General features: G+C 40.9%; 1 protein-coding gene across 1 annotated transcript in view; it reads right to left on the reverse strand.

The window, feature by feature from the left end:
• LOC150013201 (guanine nucleotide-binding protein subunit alpha-14) overlaps window positions 1-20719 on the reverse strand; it is a 152759-nt gene that overhangs the window by 53688 nt on the left and 78352 nt on the right. The window contains exon 2 of the mRNA XM_090274193.1: window positions 14308-14492. Coding sequence (XP_090130319.1) covers window positions 14308-14492 — 185 coding nt within the window. The remainder of the gene's footprint in view (window positions 1-14307; window positions 14493-20719) is intronic.

The raw sequence follows: 20719 nt of genomic DNA on the forward strand, positions 1-20719 counted from the left end.
GCGGATAATGCTGCCAGGAACATGTGTATACAAATAGCCATTTGCATCTCTGCTTTAGTTCATTTGGGTATACTGTAAACCAAGGAATGTGATTGTTGAGTCAAATGATGATTTTATGTTTAACATTTTGAGTCTAGTGAGTTTTGAAAAAGAGGGAAAAGAAATACTTTCTCTACAGAAAATTACTAGTTAAAAAACGTAAAAAATATGGCTATGAAAAATCATCATTTCCCCCATGTATGCAATAGATCTCACTGGCAATGACCATCAGTGGATGCTAATGGGTGGAGGACAGGGTGTGTCATCTTTCAGATTACTCATTAATCACAGAGAAACATAATTTTACAATGGCGAGATCTGGCAGGAACCACGTTACCCAAGTGTCAAAACTTGGCATCAACAACAGTGGGACAAATGGGCACTAAGTGTTTCTTAAAGTGACCAGTGGGCCCTTGACCATACACATGCAATTACCACTCCAAGTGCACACTTCAGTGTTTCTTAGTATAGTCACAGCATTGTGCAATCATCACTACAACAATTTTTAGAGCATTTCCACTCCCCCACCAAAGAAACTGTATACCCATCAGCAGTCACTCCCCGTTTCCCCCAGTCCCTCCAACCCTAGGCAATCACCAATCCCTCTTTCTCCAGATTTTCCTACTTCTGGAAATTTAATGTAAATGGAGTCATAAAATATGACTGGCTTCTATCACTGAGCGTAATGTTTTCATGCATGGTGTTCATGTAGCAGTACTTCATTCCTTTTTATTACCAAATAATACTCCATTATACAGATATGCCACTTTCAGCCATTCATCAAATCGATGGACATTCATGTTACCTCCACTTTTTTTTCCAATTATGAATAATGCTGCTATGAACATTTACTTACATGTTTTCCTACGGAAACATTTTCACTTCTCTCAGGTATACACCTAGGAGAAGAACTGTTGGGTTCTCTGGAACTGTTTTAACCTTTTGAGCAGCTTCCTGACTCTTCTCCAAAGTGGCTGCACTGTTTTCCATCCTGAGTACAGAGTAGGTTTCCTTTATAAACTGTTCTTGCCGAATGTTTAATTTAATGAGAAAACAACAGAAATCCTCTTTGTGGGGCATTCTATAAGACAACTGGCGTGGACCCTCCAAAAAATGGCAATGTCACTAGAGACAAAAATAAAAAGGTAAGGGGGGTTTAATTTAAAGGAGAATAAGGATAAAAACTAAATATAATGCCAGGTACTTGATTTGTTCCTGGATTTTAACAAAAGAAGCTGTAAGGGACATATAGGGGGCACCTGGAGATACCTGACCTTGTATTTTATATTGTGTAATATTACAGCTACAAAGTAAACTTTCCTGGGTGTGCTAATGGCACTATCAGAGAATGCCCTGTTCTGATGAGGCACTCTTTGTGGTATTTAACGGTGACATCATGATGCCTGCAACTGACTTTTAGTTAAAGAAAAAGTGTCTGTGTGTGCGCTCATGGTCACACATGCATGTGCACATGTGCCAAAGAGAAGACATAGAGATAGAGGGAGAAAAAGTAGCAGAGTTTCCATGTTCCCTTTGGCCCTTTCTGTAACAAGTTCTCAGGACATAATCAGGAGGCAGCTCTCAGAACAGAAGTGTAGGGAGTCAGGTTGAAAAGTGTCCAGAGAGAGAAGGGAGAGGGGAGTGAGGAGGCATCTTGTCTGGAGATGTTCTAAGACTCTAAGTTTATTTGATAAATGATGAAGCAGCCCAGCCAGTGCTTGGGGGGAAGGGCAGATGCTCTCAGAACTGGCCAAAGTCAAAAGGGGTCAAAGTATCTCCATATTAGAATTGCCTAGTAGATTCAAATCTCAGGCCCCAAGACCCAGGGCATCAGCCATTTTCTCATCTCAAAAAAATTTCTTTTTTATTTTTCAAGTCAGGAGGGGATAAGGTTAAAAAAAAAAAAAAACCCTTCAAGATGACCATAATCTTAAATAATTCCAAAATGTCTCATTTTATTCTCCAGTTCTAAGATAGGTCCTTCCTTTCTCTATAGTTCAGAGATTTAAAAGCCATTTAGTCCAGCTCCTTCATTTTATAAACAAGGAAGAAAGTTCTAGAGGGCCAGTAACTTGCCCAAGTTATACAGCTCACTAGCCACTAAAGCACTCTTCCTATCCCTGCTTTGCTCACCAGAACAGACCTTACTCTTAGACCCCAAGAGTGCCAGTCAAAGTGTTCCTCAGGTTGCGTACACAAGAGAAGGCACGCCATCCTCCACGTGGGTCTCACGCACCAGCTCCCTGACAGGCGCTGGAAACCAGGGGCCATTCCCATGGAGACAGAGAACGTGGAGGTGTAACATCACTTTTCCTTTTCTTCCTGTGTTTTCCCACCTGAATTACACCAAACTCGTGTGCCTGTCTGGAAGTCTGCATAAATTGGGGTGAAATGAGTTAAAACTTATAATCACACTTAAGGCATAATCCAGGCAGAATATCAGAGTTAAAATGAGTCCCGTTTACACCATCATCGGAACATCCTCTTCAGATTATATTTGATCGTTCCTGATTCTCCGGCATTAGTTCGAAGGTCACTGTCATGTTTTGTTTGTTTCAATTTGCAAAATAAATTTGAAATCATCTCTGGCTTGTTTACTTCACTCCTCCAGGGAAATAAAAACATTAAAAATATTCTCCGTACAACTGTTTCAAATCCAGTTAAAAGAAAGCTCTTCAGTTCTCAAACTTCACCCAACAGATGCACAATCCTGATATTTCTGTTTTTTTTTTTTTTTTTTTAATTGCATGGCTCGTTTGTGTAAATATTGACAGAGATAACACTGGCAGTTGTATGAGTAGGCTGGGTCCCAGCCAGGGAGAAAGGAATTATTTGAAAGTGGCCAGGAACAGAGGTTTTGAGAAAGAGAGCCCTCTTTTCATACAATGTACTGCTTTTATAATCAAACCTTTAAAGGAAGATCCAAGACCTCTGCTGCACACACCTTATCTAACCCAGGGAGAAACATGAAGCACAGGGGTTAACAGCTGGGCCTGGGGAGTCAGGCACCTGGGTTCAGTTTCCAGCTGTGATATGGCATACCCATCTGATCTTGGGGAAGTTATTTAACCCCAATAAACCTCAGTTTCCCTATTAGTTTCTATATACTGATAGTATCCACAGTGAAGAAATGTTGAGGTAGATGATATGTCTTCAATAAAGCCTGGCACAGACTCACACCTGTTCTGGTGCTCACCCTTTGGGAGCTAACTAAGCATGGGCAGAGATGGCTGCGGTAAGTGCTATGACACAGGTGAGACACCACACTCTCCATGTGGAGGCATGTCAGCTGAGGAACACTCCTGACCTCTGCCTGACCTTTGCCCTTACACCCCCACCCCTGGTTATGCTTTTCGAGCCCTGCCCCTGTGGATGAGGCCTGGGGTTTTCTAGCCCTAATGAGGATCTTACAGGTAAGTCTGTCACATTCGGAGTTAAGTATTAATTAGAGAGGTCACATGACTTAGTTATGAGCTGCATTCTCTACCCTTAGCTATAGACGAACTAACGTGACATTTTGGTCACCCTATGCCTTACCTCTTTGTCTTATTTCTCAATTACTTGACAGGTAGGTTGCTGAGTTGTAAAGTGATTCATGGAGTCTCTCTTCTAACTAATAAGCAAGCCATTCTTCCCTATAGCACTATTTTGGGACCCCTGGGATTCCCAAACAGCTGCCTGGTGACTCAGCTTAAAGAGTCGCCACCACTGACTTAACTTTCACAGGCAGACATGTTTTCCAAACACGTCCCAAGAGCTGAACATGGCTGATCCCAAGCTTCCTACACTGAATTTGGTGCCCTGTGACTATGCCAGGCTTCTTAATTATCTTGCAGCTCAGAAGCAATACTTCCAATTGCCAAGTATTTCTTTGGAAAAAGAAATACATGGCCCTGTAGACTCTTTGTTCCTTTTTGCCTGGTGTCACAATCCCAACGGTAAGGAAACAAAACCCTATTATGCAAAAGAACAGCTTGGTCATCCTCCAGGATTGTGGATATAAAGCTCTCAGACAGCTTTGAATTTAGGATGTTATTTTCACCAAAGGCTTTAATGTTACTTCACTAATGATTATTGAGCCCAAAGAGATACAGAGATGAACAGGACATAATTTCTAATCTTAAAGTACTCCTGGTCTGAAATGGTAGTGATGCAAAAAAAAAAAAAAAATCATAATGTAATATGGTCAATGCAAGGCCTTATAAGTACACTGGAAAGAATGCCTACTCCCACAAAGGACAGAAGAGGGAGGTCGCAAAGAAAGTCAGCTATAGCACTAATGCCTTACTCAGGACAAATAAATGAAGCTAGCTCTTTATGAGTACAGAGGGAATGGGCATCAGGATATTCTAACAGATGGGAAACATGAGCAAACAGAGAGGCATGGGATGTGCCAGAAACCATAATCCAACAGCGAGAGCAGATGAGGTTAGACAGTTTGTCAGAGAGACAAGTTCAGGAAAGGCCACATGTGGCCCGAAGATAACCTGTGAAGGCTCATAAAAAAATTAGATTCTTTTGTCCTAGAAATTGATTCTTCAGTGGATAGGATTTCAGCAAACTAGCCTGGACTCATGCCAGGCACTGGAGCTATAAGGGTGTGGAAAAGCGGACATGTCCTGGACTTTCTTGGACCTTTCATTCTAGTCAAGGCCAAGAAAGACTTGGCTGGGCAAAGGGAGTAAGGAAGAGCAGAGAGAAGAGCACATGCAGAGTCCTGGGCTTGAAGGAGTGTTGTGAATACTGAAGCCTAGAGAGAGGTGAATGAGCAGGCAGCAGAGTGGTGGAGATGCTGCTGACCACAACCATGATGCCTGGAAAAACAAGGCCTGCCTGCATTATTGGGTGCATTTTGTTTTGTTTTTAATGCCAAAACTATGATGTAACAACTTGAGATTTTGAATGCTGTCCACCTGGGAGCAGTGTTTTGTTTGTTTGTTTGCTTGTTTGGCATCTCCTTTGAGAGCTGGAAAAAACAGACATGAATGCGTTATTGCCTTTCAGGAGCTCAGAGGGAGCTGGGAGAGACAGCCCTGTAACAGCTTCACACCAGGAGGGGACAGAAGCACTAATAGGCATGCAGCACCTGCCCTGGGAGCACTGTGGAGAGAGTCCCTGAGCACTTACGGGCCATTAGGCAACCTTCACTCAGAGGACTCTTCTTCCAGGGAAACAGAGAGACCTTTATATTCTTGAAGCCCTAGGATCTAAAATAGTTGTCCATTTCATCTTCTCTTGGGCTCCAACTTTTCATTTAGAGAGAATGTTTACCCTGTGCCATTTGTTTAATTCATAAAACAAATTTGTATCAATTGACTGCTATGGCCATGGGTTGGGTCATCACCTCTAAATTCTGCATTGAGATGATTCTGTGGCGGAAATTACACCCACCCAGAAGCAAGGAAGTGGGTTTTCACAACCTAATTAAGGGAGGACTTGACCTTGCATGGGGATTAGGAATGACATCAAGTCACACATTTTCTGTCAGTAACAAGGGTCATCTCTAGCCAAATAGAAAACATCAACAACAACAACAACAACAAAACCACTCTAACTGTAGTGGTGATGATTTCTCCCTTGTAGATAGGAAAGTGGAGAACATGATTCAAAAGGACAAGCTCTTGTTTCCCTTAAAACAAAGCCCATGCCTTGGCACACTCAGACATGCAGACAACCAGAGCTAGCCAAGTGCCCAATCCAGGCTGGACCTTTCTCTTTGACTGTGGGAGTCAAGCAACCACAAGATATAGCATCGTTTGTTAGGGAAGATTCTCTCTCCAATCCCTTTACCTCATTCATTTAAAAAACTTTAAAGAAATCAAGCAAAGACACTACATGGCTTTTGTCTTACTTTTTCTGCCAAGATTTCTGTGAGAGATGTCCTTGTCCACAGATGCTCGTTCACGTGGTGCTATGTGAGAGCAGCAGAAGATGCAGATGCCATCATCTGCAGGAAGGGGGGTCATGCATTCCCTCATTCATGTGAAACAGGCATTAAAAACCTAAAAGATGGTATTATCTTCAGGGAAGGGGTGAGGATACATCTACAAACCACACACAGCCTGGAACATGGATTTCCTCATTGCAAATCTGGTACGTATATGTGTTTTTCTGGTTCTTATTCTGATCCTTTTTACTGTATCTGAAAAGGACTCCTGATTTATATGAAATAAAACAGCCTATATTGATATATTACAAATAACAGTCTTATTAATTAGGAAGTTAATAATTAAAAGTAATATTTTAAAAAATTTTGGTGAAAAAAAGTAATATGTTCAGGATATAGCAGAATATGATTTTTTGCTTCCAAAGAAAGGTTACACATGTGTTTAATTTTGCCTTATCACCAGAAGCTAATATAGCCTTCAGTTGAGGAAGGAATTAAAAACAATGAGAACTTCAGTGATCTGCCCAAGGTTATTACGGGTGTAAATGGCAGAAAGGGCAGGAATTCAACTGTGTCTGCTACTGTGTCACTGCAGTATATATACCCAGAGCTAACCTGACCTGGGAAAGAAAGACTTTTTTGTTTGGGGTAATTACTAAGTTGCTAGGGCTCTCCATATCAACTGACCCAAATCATGCTGCTGCTGCTACTGCTGCTGCTGCTGCTGACAAACCCCAAAGTGAAGTCTCCATGCAACTCACCAGGGAAGACAGTCCATGTCAACACAAAACAGAGACACAACAGGAGGGACAAGAGCTCAGGGCCTTGCGGGGCACTGGTAGCTACTGGGCAACCATGATGGTCCCCTTGCATGCCATCATTCAACCACGCCCACTTCCCTCAGAACAAAAGGACTGGAGAGAACTTAAGGGGCCAAAATATTGTACACACACAGCCATTCCTAGACACTTCAACCTTTTTATAACTAGCTCCACTACAACTATTTAAATAATTAAAAGACTAGAAGTCTTTTATTTTTAAAGAGAATCTAGAAAAACTTTCTAAATCTTTCTATCCTCAATAAAGTATATAATCACACACAAAAACAATTTCCTAACCAGATCTTGTAAATGATCAACTTAAACAAATCTTTACTTCCAGTTATAGATTGAAAGTGCCAAGATATTGTAAAACTTAATTTAGGGAAAATACAAAGTAATTAGTATCAATGTGAAAGCTGTTCACATTAATTTAGATCATTCTTAATTAAGCCTGACAGTTTTAAGTGTCAGAAATCAAAGTGAAGTATGTGAGATACAATGTGTCAAAGCTCCCTGAAAACATTTGAGCTTCCGAAAAGAAGCATCAATAAGAAAAAGAAAGAATAGAAAAGAAAGAAAAGCTCACTGTCCTGGCTTCTATGGTTTTTACTCTAAACACATGCACCATGTTTGCATACAGAGGCAGTCACACACACACACACACACACACACACACACACACAACCTTTTAACAATTTGTTTTTGTTGGATTAGTTACTATAGCCCATTTGAGCCTCCACCTTACAAAAAATCTTTTAGTACAGAAATTACGCTTTCCAGAATGTTTTGCCTAAGATAATAATTGCAGAGCTTATTTACCAATCAATAAGAAAGTCTACCTCTAAATTCAATAATACCAGATGAATACGTGATTCCCTTGGCAGGACTCCAATACAAACTTGAAGGGTAATTTACCTCGTGGCACAAGTTTACAGCATTCATTCATCAGTGAGGTGACCAGATGCTCAGAGGGGAGGGGCTAAGGGGACAGCAGCACTGATACACACCTGTTACCTCTCTGCCCTCAGAAAATGAGAGGACAGCTTTGCCAGGAAGAGAATGCAAACTGTGAAGGATGTCAGATCTCACAAGAACTTTACTGGCTTCACTAATTACGCTGCTAGAGTTTGTTAAAGAGTTTTGAAGCATGAGGGTGTTTCACATGTTCCCCAGTATATTTTAAGGTAGCAACAAAATAGTGTGTAATTTAAAAGACTCAAGGCAAACATTTCACATGTGGGGGACAGATGGATAGATGTTCACATAGACTGATGTTCTCACTACTTTTTGGATTGTTTGTAACTTTGTGAAATTTCCCCTTTTCACTAGACTTGTAAAAGCATTTCTTTGGATGTGGTAGTACATGCTAGACTTGAGGTAGGGGGAGAAATTAATATTTCAATGGTCAAATAATTTCCTCCTCTCTCAAGTCGGGCTTAATGGGAATGGGGGGGGTTCAGATTTACTTCTGATGGTGATAGAGGAGAACCCCTGTTTTTTTCTCCATTACATTCTTTGCCATTTTCTAAAATCTTACATTTCAAACTCTGACTACAGCAATTTTTATACTAAAGTCAACAGTGATTAATCAGAGAACTATTGGGTTACAGAAAAAAATCTCCAGCCTAGGATGTTGGTGGAGAATTGGTTGTTATTATGACACTTGCTAGATCTCTGAGTTCTTAGTAAGGAGAAAATGTACCACATTTTACTATCCAACAGGACACGGGAAAAAAAGAGCCCAAGTTTAACATTTGCCAGAGAACCAGCGGCCCTGGGTTCCAGCCAATGTCGGAGCACGGGCCTCCCTATTCCCAGAGGCTCATGCCAACTCTGACTTTTCAAAATGAATGAGGAAGTAGGACTGAAAATATATTTAAACAGATGCTTTAAAAAATAGAAAATAAGAGGGTCTTAAAATACCTCAAGCCCTGAGAAACTCTTCTCCAAAAAGTGACATCAATTGACTCTTTTTACTTCACTGGGTCTGATTTCCTCACATGAGCCTAATAGATCCTTCTGAAACTTCTGCCTCTTGCTTTCTGAAAATGCGAAGTTAAGCTGGAAGAGTTACATAAACACAGATGAGACATTAGCAAAGCTCTTTTTGGTGTCAAAAAAGTGGTATCTTCTGTGATCCTCCCCCACAAATACTAGACTTTATTGCTTAAATATAAAGTTGCATATTTGGTGTTTTAAGTTTTATACCTGGTAAATTAGCATTTCAATAGATAAGAATCTATTACCAATGATGAAAATACATAACTGCTTAATTTACTCATGTGTCATGTCTCTACTCACAAAACAAAGCTGTAAGCTATTTTAGTATAAACAAAATCTACACCCTGGGCATGTTATCAGCATAATCTGTACCCTCAATTCTTTACTGATCAAAAAGAAATTATAATTTCCATGTAGCAACAGTAGGAAAAGAAGGGCAAGTAGGAGCCATGGTGCAGCCTCTGGAGAAGGTGACACAGCCCTTTCTTCTCCCCTGACCCCCGCCGCCCCTAAAGCTCTCAGTGTGATACTGTGCTGGGCCCTGGAGAGACTCAAAGGAAACAAACACAGAACCTGACCTGAATTTTAAAATGTCCCCTGCAGATGCTGTGAAAACTACCATCACCTAATCTAACCATGGCAGCTACCCCAGCTGAACAAAACAAACATCCTCAATGCTGCCCATTCAATTTACCTTTGGGTGGAGACTAATTAGGTCATTCCATGGAAAAGATTATAAGCAGCCTCCATCCCACTATGGAAAGATTGATAGGAAAGTCGAATACAAATGGAACACCTCTGAATAATATTGCAATACATACATCGGTGGTTCTCAGCCTTGGCTGCCTAAACAGAATCACCTGGGAAGCTTCTAGAAGTCAATCCAAAAGCTCAGGCTGCTTTCCAAGGATAGTTAGCTCTGACTCTTGGGGGTGGTACCCTGGGCAGCAGCAGAAAAGACCTCCTGGTGATTCCAATGCATAGCCAAGACTGCAAACCAACCCATTTCAGATGTCCTATTGCCTGATAAACTCAGCAGTCAGGAGATGGGGAACCCCAAGGGGCTGAAACCGAAGTCCCTATAGGGAGCTGATGACAAAGATATGTGTTTACCCAAATGCAGAACCTGCCAAACTTCTGACAGACCTCACAGAGGCCTGTTGACTACATCCCACGCTCAGCATTCAGCTGGAGCTGTAGGGCTGTCTAGACCGCCTAAGCCCACCGTCTCAGTGCGGCTGGGAACTCAGCAAAAGCTTCTAATGGATCCAGATGCTCTTTGAAGGGAACGTCAGGCCTCGCACTTCTAGAAACATTGAATTCTAAATTAGGTACTTGGAGTGGAATGGCAGGCAAATAATTGTTTATTTTTTCTTTTAAAAATGTTCTTTTGTTTCCATGGTGAGCCCTTGCAATGAGATTTGTGTCACTTACATGCAAATATGATATGATTCCAGCGAGGTAAAAAGCTCCTAAAAGCAAGCGACCAGGGAAGCTGCTGGGGGTCGGCAGCCCAGAGAGTCTACGGACCTAATCTCTTCGTCTAGAGACCAATGAGCGTAGCTCTGGAAGGCTTTTGAGAAGTCGGGTGGGCTGTACTTTGCCCTTGGGAAATTCTACATCTAAATCATCCAAGCAGATTCTGCAGAACCTTCCAGGGGATCACAAAGATTTCCTTCTAGGACAGGTCTAGATGAGAATTTTCCAAGTTGGAGACACTACAAATAGCAAAAAATATGAAGCTCTTCAGGCTTCAATGAAATTGTCACTAGTAAACATGAGTTATAAGCTAATGCAAATGTAGGAGCCCTGCCATGGAGCAAATGCCTTTGTAATATTTATTCAAAAGTCATAAATTCTAACATGTGCTCATATAACACTCTTGAGAGACATTCATAAAAATTAGGGCTTATCAACATAGTGAGCAAATACATACGAATCATTTCTTTAAAAATAAAAGTAGGCGAAGTAGAAGAAAATATTTTTCAAGGCTATATCTTAATTGGAAAAAAAATGTTGGTTAGCAACCAAATGCTGAACTAAATGTCTGATAATTTTTCTTTCATAAGAAGCCTGTCTGTAATAGGCAAAGGTTTTCAACGACCACGCTGAGCAAAAATCTTGATAACATTTAAAATAAAAAAATAAAAACCTCTAAAATCACTATTCATTTCCTTATACATATTTTTAAGAAAGTGTTCCCAGCTCTGAAAAAATCAGATAATCAAACTAGATACTCATAAAAAAAAAAAAAAAAGTTGAGGGAAGGAACATACCTCTTTGAAAATAAAAGCTAAGGAAGGCTTTGTTCATTCCTGTCTTCATTAATCAGTTGTTTCAAGTGATGCAATACTTTGTAAAGAAGATACTACAGTATATGTCATGCTTCTTTAATTACTTAGTATTTTTGGAACTTGAATCATTTCATCACATTATGACTTAAGTGAGTGTGGTACTTTGTTACAATTTCATGTTCGGAAATCAGTGTTAGTCCACAGAGAAAATCTTTCACAAAACAATAGAGAAGAAATGGATGAAAATTACCTGAACAAAAAAATAGAAGAAACTGTGAGTCCATTTTTGGTTTTTGAACTTGTTTCAATAATAACCTTATATTTCTTGAGTGCCATTTCATTTATAAAGCACTTCCTTTTGCTCAGGTTGGTTTATGAAGTAGACAGAGCCCATGTGGGCTACACTGAACAGAGGGAGATCTGCAAGATCAGAGAGTGGATATGACGTCCCCTAAGGCTAGGTTGGGCAGCTACGGCCTGTGGGCTCCATGTCCTTGTGGGCTGTTTTTGTATGAACCAGGAGTTAAGAGTAGCTTTTACATTTTCCCCTTAGCTTCCAAGTAAGTCCCACTCATCCGTTTACGCATTGCCCGTGGCTGCATCTGCACTACAACAGCAGAGCTGAATAGTTGTCACAGAGACTGTACAGCCCTCAAAGCCAAAAATATTTCCTCTCTGGCTCCTTACAGAAGAAGTTAGCTGACTCCTGCCTGAAACCCACAAGGGAAGCCATGAGCAGAGTACAGATTTTTAGGAACCAATCCAATGTTCTTTTCACTCCTTCATTTGCCTTTCCTTAAGCCATTTCCGCATGCGATTCATCCCAGGCATATGTCCAAGGGATAAGAGGACGTTTATGAAGCATTAAAGTAGGTACTGAAGTAGAAAGAAAGACGGCATTGAGAATGGAGCCGGATCCATCAATGAGGAGGGGATAGACGGTGCACTGACTTGTTTCCTAGTTTCACACGTCTGTGGAAGGAGAGAAATTCTGCTTCAGGATGGATCACATCCTGAATTGCACCCATATCTGATTTAGATGGTTTAAATGATGAGATTTAGAACCTTTTGAGTTGATATTGAGATTAGATATGAGACAGAGCTGATGCTGGAATGGATTAAGATTTTGGGGACTATTAGAATGGTGTGAATGTATTTTGCTTGTGGGATAGACGTGAAATTGGGGGAAGACTGCACAGGGTTAAATAGCATCCCCCTGAAATTCATGCAAAGCTCAACCTCAGAAAGTAACTATATTTGGAAATGGTATCTTCGTAGATGTAATCAAGTTAGGATGAGGTCATCTGGATCAGGGTGGGCCCTAATCCAATGACTGGTGTCCTTCTAAGAAGAAAATTTGGATGCAGACAGAGAGAAGAATGCCACATGCTCACAGAGACACACAGGGGAAAACTCTTCATGAAGACAGAGGCAGAGACTGGAGAGGACCTCAAAAGTCACCAGCAATGACCGGAAGCTCGGAGAAACATGTGAAATGATTTTCCTCAGAGCCTCCCATTGCCACGTACATTCCTCTTTTAAACGACCCAGTGTGAGGCCCTTTGTTACAGCAGCTGTATGAAATGAACAGACATTAGTGGTCAAATGGACATGGTCAAATGAAAAAGAATTAAGATCAAGAGAAAAAGAGAAAGTGGTAGAATGTCAAACCCCATAAAACCTTTTTGTTCAAAGTATAGACTCAGAGTAGTTCTAGAAGACCTTGAGGGAAAACAAAACAAAACCAAATCCAGAGACCTTGATTACTACATCTGATTGGATTTTTACAGACATGTTGCCAAGGTAAGAAGAACTGACTTACACTTAAGTATTTTCTTCCCAATAGGTCTGTTTACAAACTTATCCCTGAATTCCCAGCTTTCCCAAGTCACCCCTCTATGACTGAGAAACCAAATGCATTTCACAACAGAGAAAAATAGATTAGCCACAAGAATGTTCCTGGCATACCTCTTCTCATCCTAAATTTTCACAGATGGCCTAATTTTTAAAATACTTTGGACAGGGTGATTAAAAAAGAATGACACAGGCTCAAAAGATATAAAAGGGTATATTTAAAACCAATGTGTGAAAGAATCACCAGAGATACTTTGAGAATCTCCAAATGGCTCAGTATGTACCTCTCACATTACTTGGCACCAGATATATTAAAGGCTAATCCCCCCTGCACACACATACTTTTCAGTATAACACCATTGAAAGTTGAAACTATAGGCAAAATACACTCCTTTATTTCTTTAAGACTGCAAGGAAATGGTGATAGACATGCATTTGCAAACACGGTGTAAAAGTAAGTCTAAGATGTGGTGCATGTTGTGTTTTTCCATGTAATCCACTCACTGAGAAATAAAAAATTTAGGACAATTGTTTTGAAAGTCTTTGTATAATATACATGAATACAGGTGCCACAAGTTCACGATAAAGTTGTCCTTGGGTCTAAACTAAAGCCTATGCAATTCTGGCTTTTTAGCAGCTCCATTTCTTTTTAACAGGTCCACAAGAGACTCATTTGAGATAGAATTATTTTCTTTATCATCATGTCATGTTGTAATTTGGCATTATCTGAAATAAACTATTTCTAACCCAGATGCCTAACGAACTAAGACACATTATTTTCCCGTGGATCTGTATTCCAGTACACCATAGACAATTTTATTTGCCTCCCCCTCCCACCATCCTGCCCCATGATTTTCTGTGGCCTTAAACTGATTTGTATCTTAAACAACCAGTGGTGACATGAAAGCCAATGCCAGCTTGATATTATCACTTTATCACAGTCCACTGCTCTCTGGGACCTAAAGCATCGCTCTCACAAGCAATCCCTTAACTCCCCAAAAGGGCTAGCTCTCAGAATAAAGAAACAACACCCACTGCTTTCTCTGAGTAGTCTACAGGGCATCTGTGAAAATATTTCCTAAGATGGGGAATTCTTAAAACGTTCGCCATTAGAAACCCAAGGTCTCCCTCACTCCAGTGGAAAACTCACTGGGTATCTTGGCTGAAAGAGAACACGCCCACATTTCTGAATCCTTGTGTGGGGGTGGCCCACACTCCCACTGTGCTTGAACTTGTGCCTAAATAAGACCACAGGGCTGATTACATTCATCAAACTTCTCTACAGTTTCAGCTCGAGCTTCTTTTGGCCTCTGACCAAAGCACTCAGTAAAACTTCTTGTTCGAAAAACAGCTGCTGAGAGTAGGAAAGCGGGGCACCACAAACAGGGCCTGTGCCTCCTCAGCGCCTTACCTTATTCTGCTCACACACGTACTGGATCTTCAGGGTGTCCATGGCTCTGATCATGGACTGCATGGCGGTGAAGATGTTTTGGTAAACCAGCTTCGTGAACCCCTTTCTGTCTTCATCGCTGTAACCAGACCCATGGATAATTCTCATTTGCTTGATAAAGGTGCTTTTGCCACTTTCACCAGTTCCTGATAAGACAAAACCAGTGAAAAACATAGTCATCAGTCTTCAAAACAACACACTGAGAAAGTCAGGACCTCCTGGAAGTGTTGGTGCATATCACGATTAACAGGTTGATGCGGTGAACTTGGAAACAGCCTGTGGAATGTTGATGCAGCATAGAACCATCCTAAATCCTGGGAAGAGGGTCTTTACTGGACACTGTGTTTTAGAAGACCTCAAATCAACCCATCAATTAGCACCTCTGTTACACACACACACACACAATTTATTAAGGACACAGGAGTGTCTGTGTCACTTGCGGGTAATCCTAAACATCAGCTCTTGTGACTAATACTGTTTAGGCCCCAGGGAACTGCTCACTTACATCCCTTACCCTAAGTCCTCAAAACAATGGGCAGCTGTGTCTAAAAGCTCCAGACATTTGAGGGTGTCCCCACTGCTACCGGGTATTGGCAATAATGGAGGCTGCTCCAGAGGGCAGGGATGGTGTGAGTAGCAGGAACACCTGGCTAAGGGAAATGGCCAAGTCTCCTGCCAAGCCCTTCCTTTGAAATACATGAACACAAATGATCCTTGCACAATGAAGCACTAGCCCTATTGTACCAACTGTCTATATTCTTGTTCCTCCTCGTATTCCAATATGTTGTTCAGCAGGTCCCCTAACACCTGCACCTGGCAGTCCAGGAACAGTGTCAAGCAGCAAATCATTTCTATTGCTCTTTAAATCTGTATAGATGTCCAGACACAATATGTATGATACATGATGCCTGGGCTTTACATTCATATTAGATTGAGATATTGCTTGAAAAGACAGTCAAAGTTGCTGTATAAGTGATAGAGATTTATATGATGGAATTAAAATATTTTCTAATATTTTCTGTGATAAAATGATTTATTATATGAAGTCCCATTGCCATGTTTGGAACGTGGTATGTTATATATATGCTTCATTTTGAAATCTAAATATTGCTTTATGAATTTTGTTAACAATTCAGGTTGATGTGCCCTCAGAGAGCACAGTTTCTTGAAACTGAAATGATTGAGAAACTATCCCAAAACTGAAATGACTGAATAAAGTCGTACACCTCAAATGTTGAATTGTATGGTTTGCAAATTATAATTCAATAAAGCTGTTCAAAGTAAAGAAAAAGTTGTCTAACTCAGTATTTCTGTTAAAAGAACACAAAACCATATGAATGCCTTAATTAAAAAAGTATTATTCATGATTTTTTCTATAAAGAAGACAAACATGTAATATGGAAATTATTAATTATAAAATCTTTATTTCATTACTCAAATGTCTCGTTGACCACCAGAACACCCAGAAGTGCATTAATTGTTAAATTCAATTATCTTCACTACTTTGCCAACTCTTAGTCATAAAAAAACATATCTTTTGTATATACCTTTTTTGATGTTTTATTTATAGAGACATGTTTGTCAGGGTAGGAAGAAAGAACATATTGATAATAGTTAATAAGATTGATTACAACCAGTAACTATTGAGACTCATGGGACATGGGTCACCATTTGTACTCAAATCAGGGCCCTAAGAAACATTTACGGGACTCAATTTTTTTTTCATGTGGATAATTGAGGCAACTCTTAATATTTGATAAGATTTTTCCTTGTAGAAAAAATGTTCCTTCAGATCTATTGTTTCAAAACACAAACCTGTTTTTTGGTCTGTCTCCCTATCCTCAACTCAAAACCCTCAATGACCTCTTACTCTGCTCAGAAAGACAGACAAAAGTTAATACGGCCAACAGGCTGGGTGGTCTGGCCCCTCCGCCTTCACCAACCACTTCTCACAACACACTTCCTTCTGCTCTCTGCATTCCAGCTGCACTTTCAGTCTCCCTTCTTGTAACCTTGGCACATGCTTTGTACATTTTTGGAATGGCCTTCCTTTGTCTTACTCACCTTTGTTCTTGGCCTGGCCTGGCCTCCCTGTCAAGGTCAAGTCTTGGTATTCTAGGTTTTCATAGTTCCATGAACTGCTCTTTGTAGCACCTGTTCCTGTACTTTTGCCCATAAGTGCCATTCTCCTTTTGACATGTGTCTCACCTACCAGCCAGGAAATTCCAAAAGAGGAGACAGGGCCACGTTTGTTTGTACTCACCGTGTCTCTCCTTGTGCCAGGCATAGTGCCTAATACTTGGCAAATGCTTAATAAGCTTTGTAAAAATTGTGGTAAAATAGACATGAAATTTACCATGTTTATAATTTTTAAGTGTATAGTTCAGTAGCATTAAGTACATTCATATTACTGTACAATCAATCTCCAGAACGCTTTAGATCCTGCAGAACTGAACTCCATACCCATTAAACACCTTCCCATTTCTCCCTGCCCCTGGCAACCACCATTTGATTTTCTGTCTCTAGAAATCTGACTACTTTGGGTATCTCATATAAGTGGAATCATACAGTATTTGTCTTTTTGTGACTGGCTTATTTAGCTTAGCATAATGTCTTCAAGGCTCATTCATATTGTAGCATAGGTCAAAATTTGCCTCCTTTTTAGGGCTTGAATAATATTAATAATATTTTTAAATACACGATAATGAAAAAGAATTCATCCAGTCTAAACTACTACACTATCCATAGCATAAGAAAATAGAGTGGGTCAGCCTCTCTCAACCCCTCAGTGCTATGTGGGTAACAATAACTTCAACCACATTAGGAACAACCATAAAAAGTGGTCAAGCAGGAGGCTTATCCTGATTCTGAGACCCTTTCTAGAACTCTCCCAGCCCCAATGATGATGAATAAAAGAGTAGTTACCAGGCACTCTATACAAATTATTCCCTCTAATCTGCAGAGTCACCCTACAAGATATGAACTATTTTCATCATCTTTATTTTACAGATGAGAAGTTGGACTAAGTGACCTCTGCAAGTCCACACAGCTTCCAAGAGAAAGAACGAAGATCTCCAATCAGACCCTAAAGGCAAACTGTTTTTTCAGAGAAGAAAGTCAGGGTCCTGATGGAAAGGACATAGTTATACTGTTCTCATGAGGACGAATCTGAAGTTCAAAGCCACACACTGCACCCTCAGCCCCGGCAGACCCATCTTGCAGGCACATGCTTCTGGGGCATGAGGAAGACCCTTCAGAGATGTGCACGTCCTCAGAGACAGTCTCACTGTTATCTCACTTCCACTTCTGGAGGCAGGAAAGGTGGGTGCTGTCTTCCCACGTCAGAGATGAGGAGCCTGGCTGTGAGTCAGCAAACAAGGGAAGGTAGATGCAAACGAAGAGCTGGGGCTAGAAGCCAGGCCGTCAATGCCTCAGCCTTCAAGATTCAGCACAAATACCACCTCCCCAGAAGGACTTTTGCCCCCTCCAATCCCCAACAGTGAGGCCTGCCCCCTTGGAGCTCTCAAAGCACCTGTGGACATGCCAGTGGAGTACATCCCCTAACTGCTTGTTTGCAGATAAGCCTCTTACTATTTAGTCCAGGAAGGGTAAGGCTTGGAATTCACTTATTTGAGTACCACGAACATTGTGCCTGCTACATAACCACCTCTCAAAGAATGGCCTCATGGAGGTGTGACTGGAACAAGCATTGGAAGTCACAGTTTCACTCCATAGGTCTTATATCATGGACAACTGCAGACAATCAGGTTATAAATTGTCTGAAGATGATCATGATGAGAACAGGTGCCCCTGAAGCCACCATTTTACTGATGACTCTTGGTTGCCTAAACCCTATATGATAATGTGAGGACCTATGGGAAGATCCTATACTGTCAGAGCTCAGTCCAAAGTCCCTGATCAGATTAGATCTCTGCTCTTGCAGACTGCTGGGGTCCCTGCACGTCCTGTCCATGATACTGCCATGCTTTCCTGTATTGCACCCCAGTAAGGTTGACCTCTGGTCCTGTGCTACTTTACCCCCAAGAAAACATTAACACTTTTAGATTCTACATACCACAATGCTGACATGAATGGAGAGATTAGGTAACTATCTCAAGACAAACTATGATTTTGGCCCTGAAGAAAAAAAAAAAAAATCAATCAAGACAGCCCAACTATGAAAGTAGAGAATCCTTTTAGTTACAAAGGCCGTTCATTCATTGACAAGAGTTTAAAGCCAACCCTACCACCAGTCCCAAACATAGACATATTTCTAAAAAGTCATTGATTTTTGCTTTTGGACATGGTATATATTTTTTAATGTTTTAAAAGATTAACATTGAGTAAAAGAGACTATATAAATGCATTTGATTAATACCAATACTTTAAAATATTCTTTAGTTCTATATTGTGATTATTTGAAGAACAAAAAACCAAATATGGAACAAGAAAGCACAAATTAAAGGCAAAGAGCTTGAAAGACACAGGCCACTGGGGGCTGAAGTCAAGACAGCCGAGTCTCAGTGTGGGAGGTTCTCTTGTTCTCCTTTAAGCCTCAATACAATCCAGTGAGTGCCTTCTTTTTCCAGAAGGAAAACTGAAAAATAGAAAGGCCAAATAGTTTATTTAATCTTTGTTCAAGGTCACCCAGCTTTGAAGTGTTGGGCCTTTTGTCTAAATGTTGGTATGTGCACTTCCCATGATAACACCATAGGCTAGTTTTATGCTGAGTGCTTCCCCAAATACATGGCCAAGTCACACCCTCCTATCAGCTTAAGCACAGTCTACATCTGGTGCTGAGATTCTAACACTTGGGACTTTAATCTTTCAGAGCTCTATTCTCAATGTGATGATTCCAGCAGCAGATGGCGGCACGAGGGGAGAAACACAGGAGACAAGGGTGTATCTGCAATGACAGCTGTGACTAGACCATGGGGACAAGTCCACTCAGGCTGAGGATCTAAGCTGAGTTTCCTAGCTGGTTCTAAACAGAAACACAACACTTGAACCTTGAGTATAACCATTTATTCTGTACAAGTAAAAGAAAAATGAAAGGATATGACTCTTAGAAAGTTATTGGTGCCTGGAGAATTAGGCGACTTAGCTTTTACAACGCACCTAATTACTCATCAGAATGCATGGTTTGGGTCAGTAGCAAGGACCCACTCTGCTCTATTTCTTGTTCTTTCGTGAGGACTTTCTCACCCGCTCCCCCACCAAATCAGTGCGCTGCTGGGGGCTCCTCTGCAGCCTGAACAACTGCAGAGAGGGAGGCAACTAGAGCCCTCCCCCTGGGCGCAGCTTTCAATGGGAAGGTGAACTCTGCTGTCAGGCCACTAAGCGATTAAGAGGCCACAGAGGGAAAAAAGAAGCCACATGGGAGGATAAAGGAGAGGCAGGGGAAGTGCTGTTGGTGGGAACCACAGTCCAGAAAGTGTTGCTCCGTGACCTAAATCCACTAAACACATATGTAGAAAGAAATATAATTACAATACTGTTTCTAGATTCTGTTTCAATAATAAGTAAGGTAAAGGGCTCTCTTCTTCATTTAGTTTTTGCTTCCTGGTTTTCATATTCAGGGGGAAAAAACCACAATGGTGATAAGTACTTTTAAGCTTTCATTAAGACGTTCTTGCCTAGTATCATCCTACCGCCAGTGTCATAAAATCAGTGGGTAAGTTCTGGGTAAGGCATCCTGACTTCCTGGCTGACGTCCAACCTGCTCCTCAAGTAAGCCTCAGACACTCTCCCTGAGTCTCTCACTCACGGTAAAACTCTGCCCGGGATCCCTGGCCACCCCACCCCCAGCCCCTGGACGTGACATTTTCCTTTTTCCAGAGTAGGTGCTCAGTAAGTGGTTAAATTGAACATGCACAGCTTGCTCCCCTGGTGTGGTTGGCATGTATCGATAACGTGTGCCCTATTTTACCTTAAAGCTCACATCCTAGTGGAGCTTCCTGCTTTCTGTGGGTAGCGGCTGCATACCTTTGATTCAGCAGGTCTGCGTCTGGGGGCCTTCCCATAAGACACTCACTCCTGGCTGGCATGAGTGTTCCCCAAAACTCATTTCTGTACCTACCATGTGATTTTCATCATATTTATATACCACCTGTGTGGTTATTTAATAATTTTACATTCACTTATTTAAATAATCTTGTTATAAAAGGAAACATGAATGTCATAAATGAAAAACCAATATCGTCTGCCATGAGAAATCAAGTTAAATACATTATAATAAAGTAAATAAGTCAAGTGATATTCCAACTAAAAACATCTTGTCTGTCACCAGTGATTTGGGTATCATATTTTGAAAATCAATACTCACAAATTATTGTCCTCTTTACATGAAATACATCCTTCTACATTGCATCCT

Source organism: Furipterus horrens, unplaced genomic scaffold (genome assembly GCF_987537825.1).
Source record: "Furipterus horrens unplaced genomic scaffold, mFurHor1.1.pri manual_scaffold_4, whole genome shotgun sequence".
Taxonomy (NCBI): Eukaryota; Metazoa; Chordata; class Mammalia; order Chiroptera; family Furipteridae; genus Furipterus; species Furipterus horrens.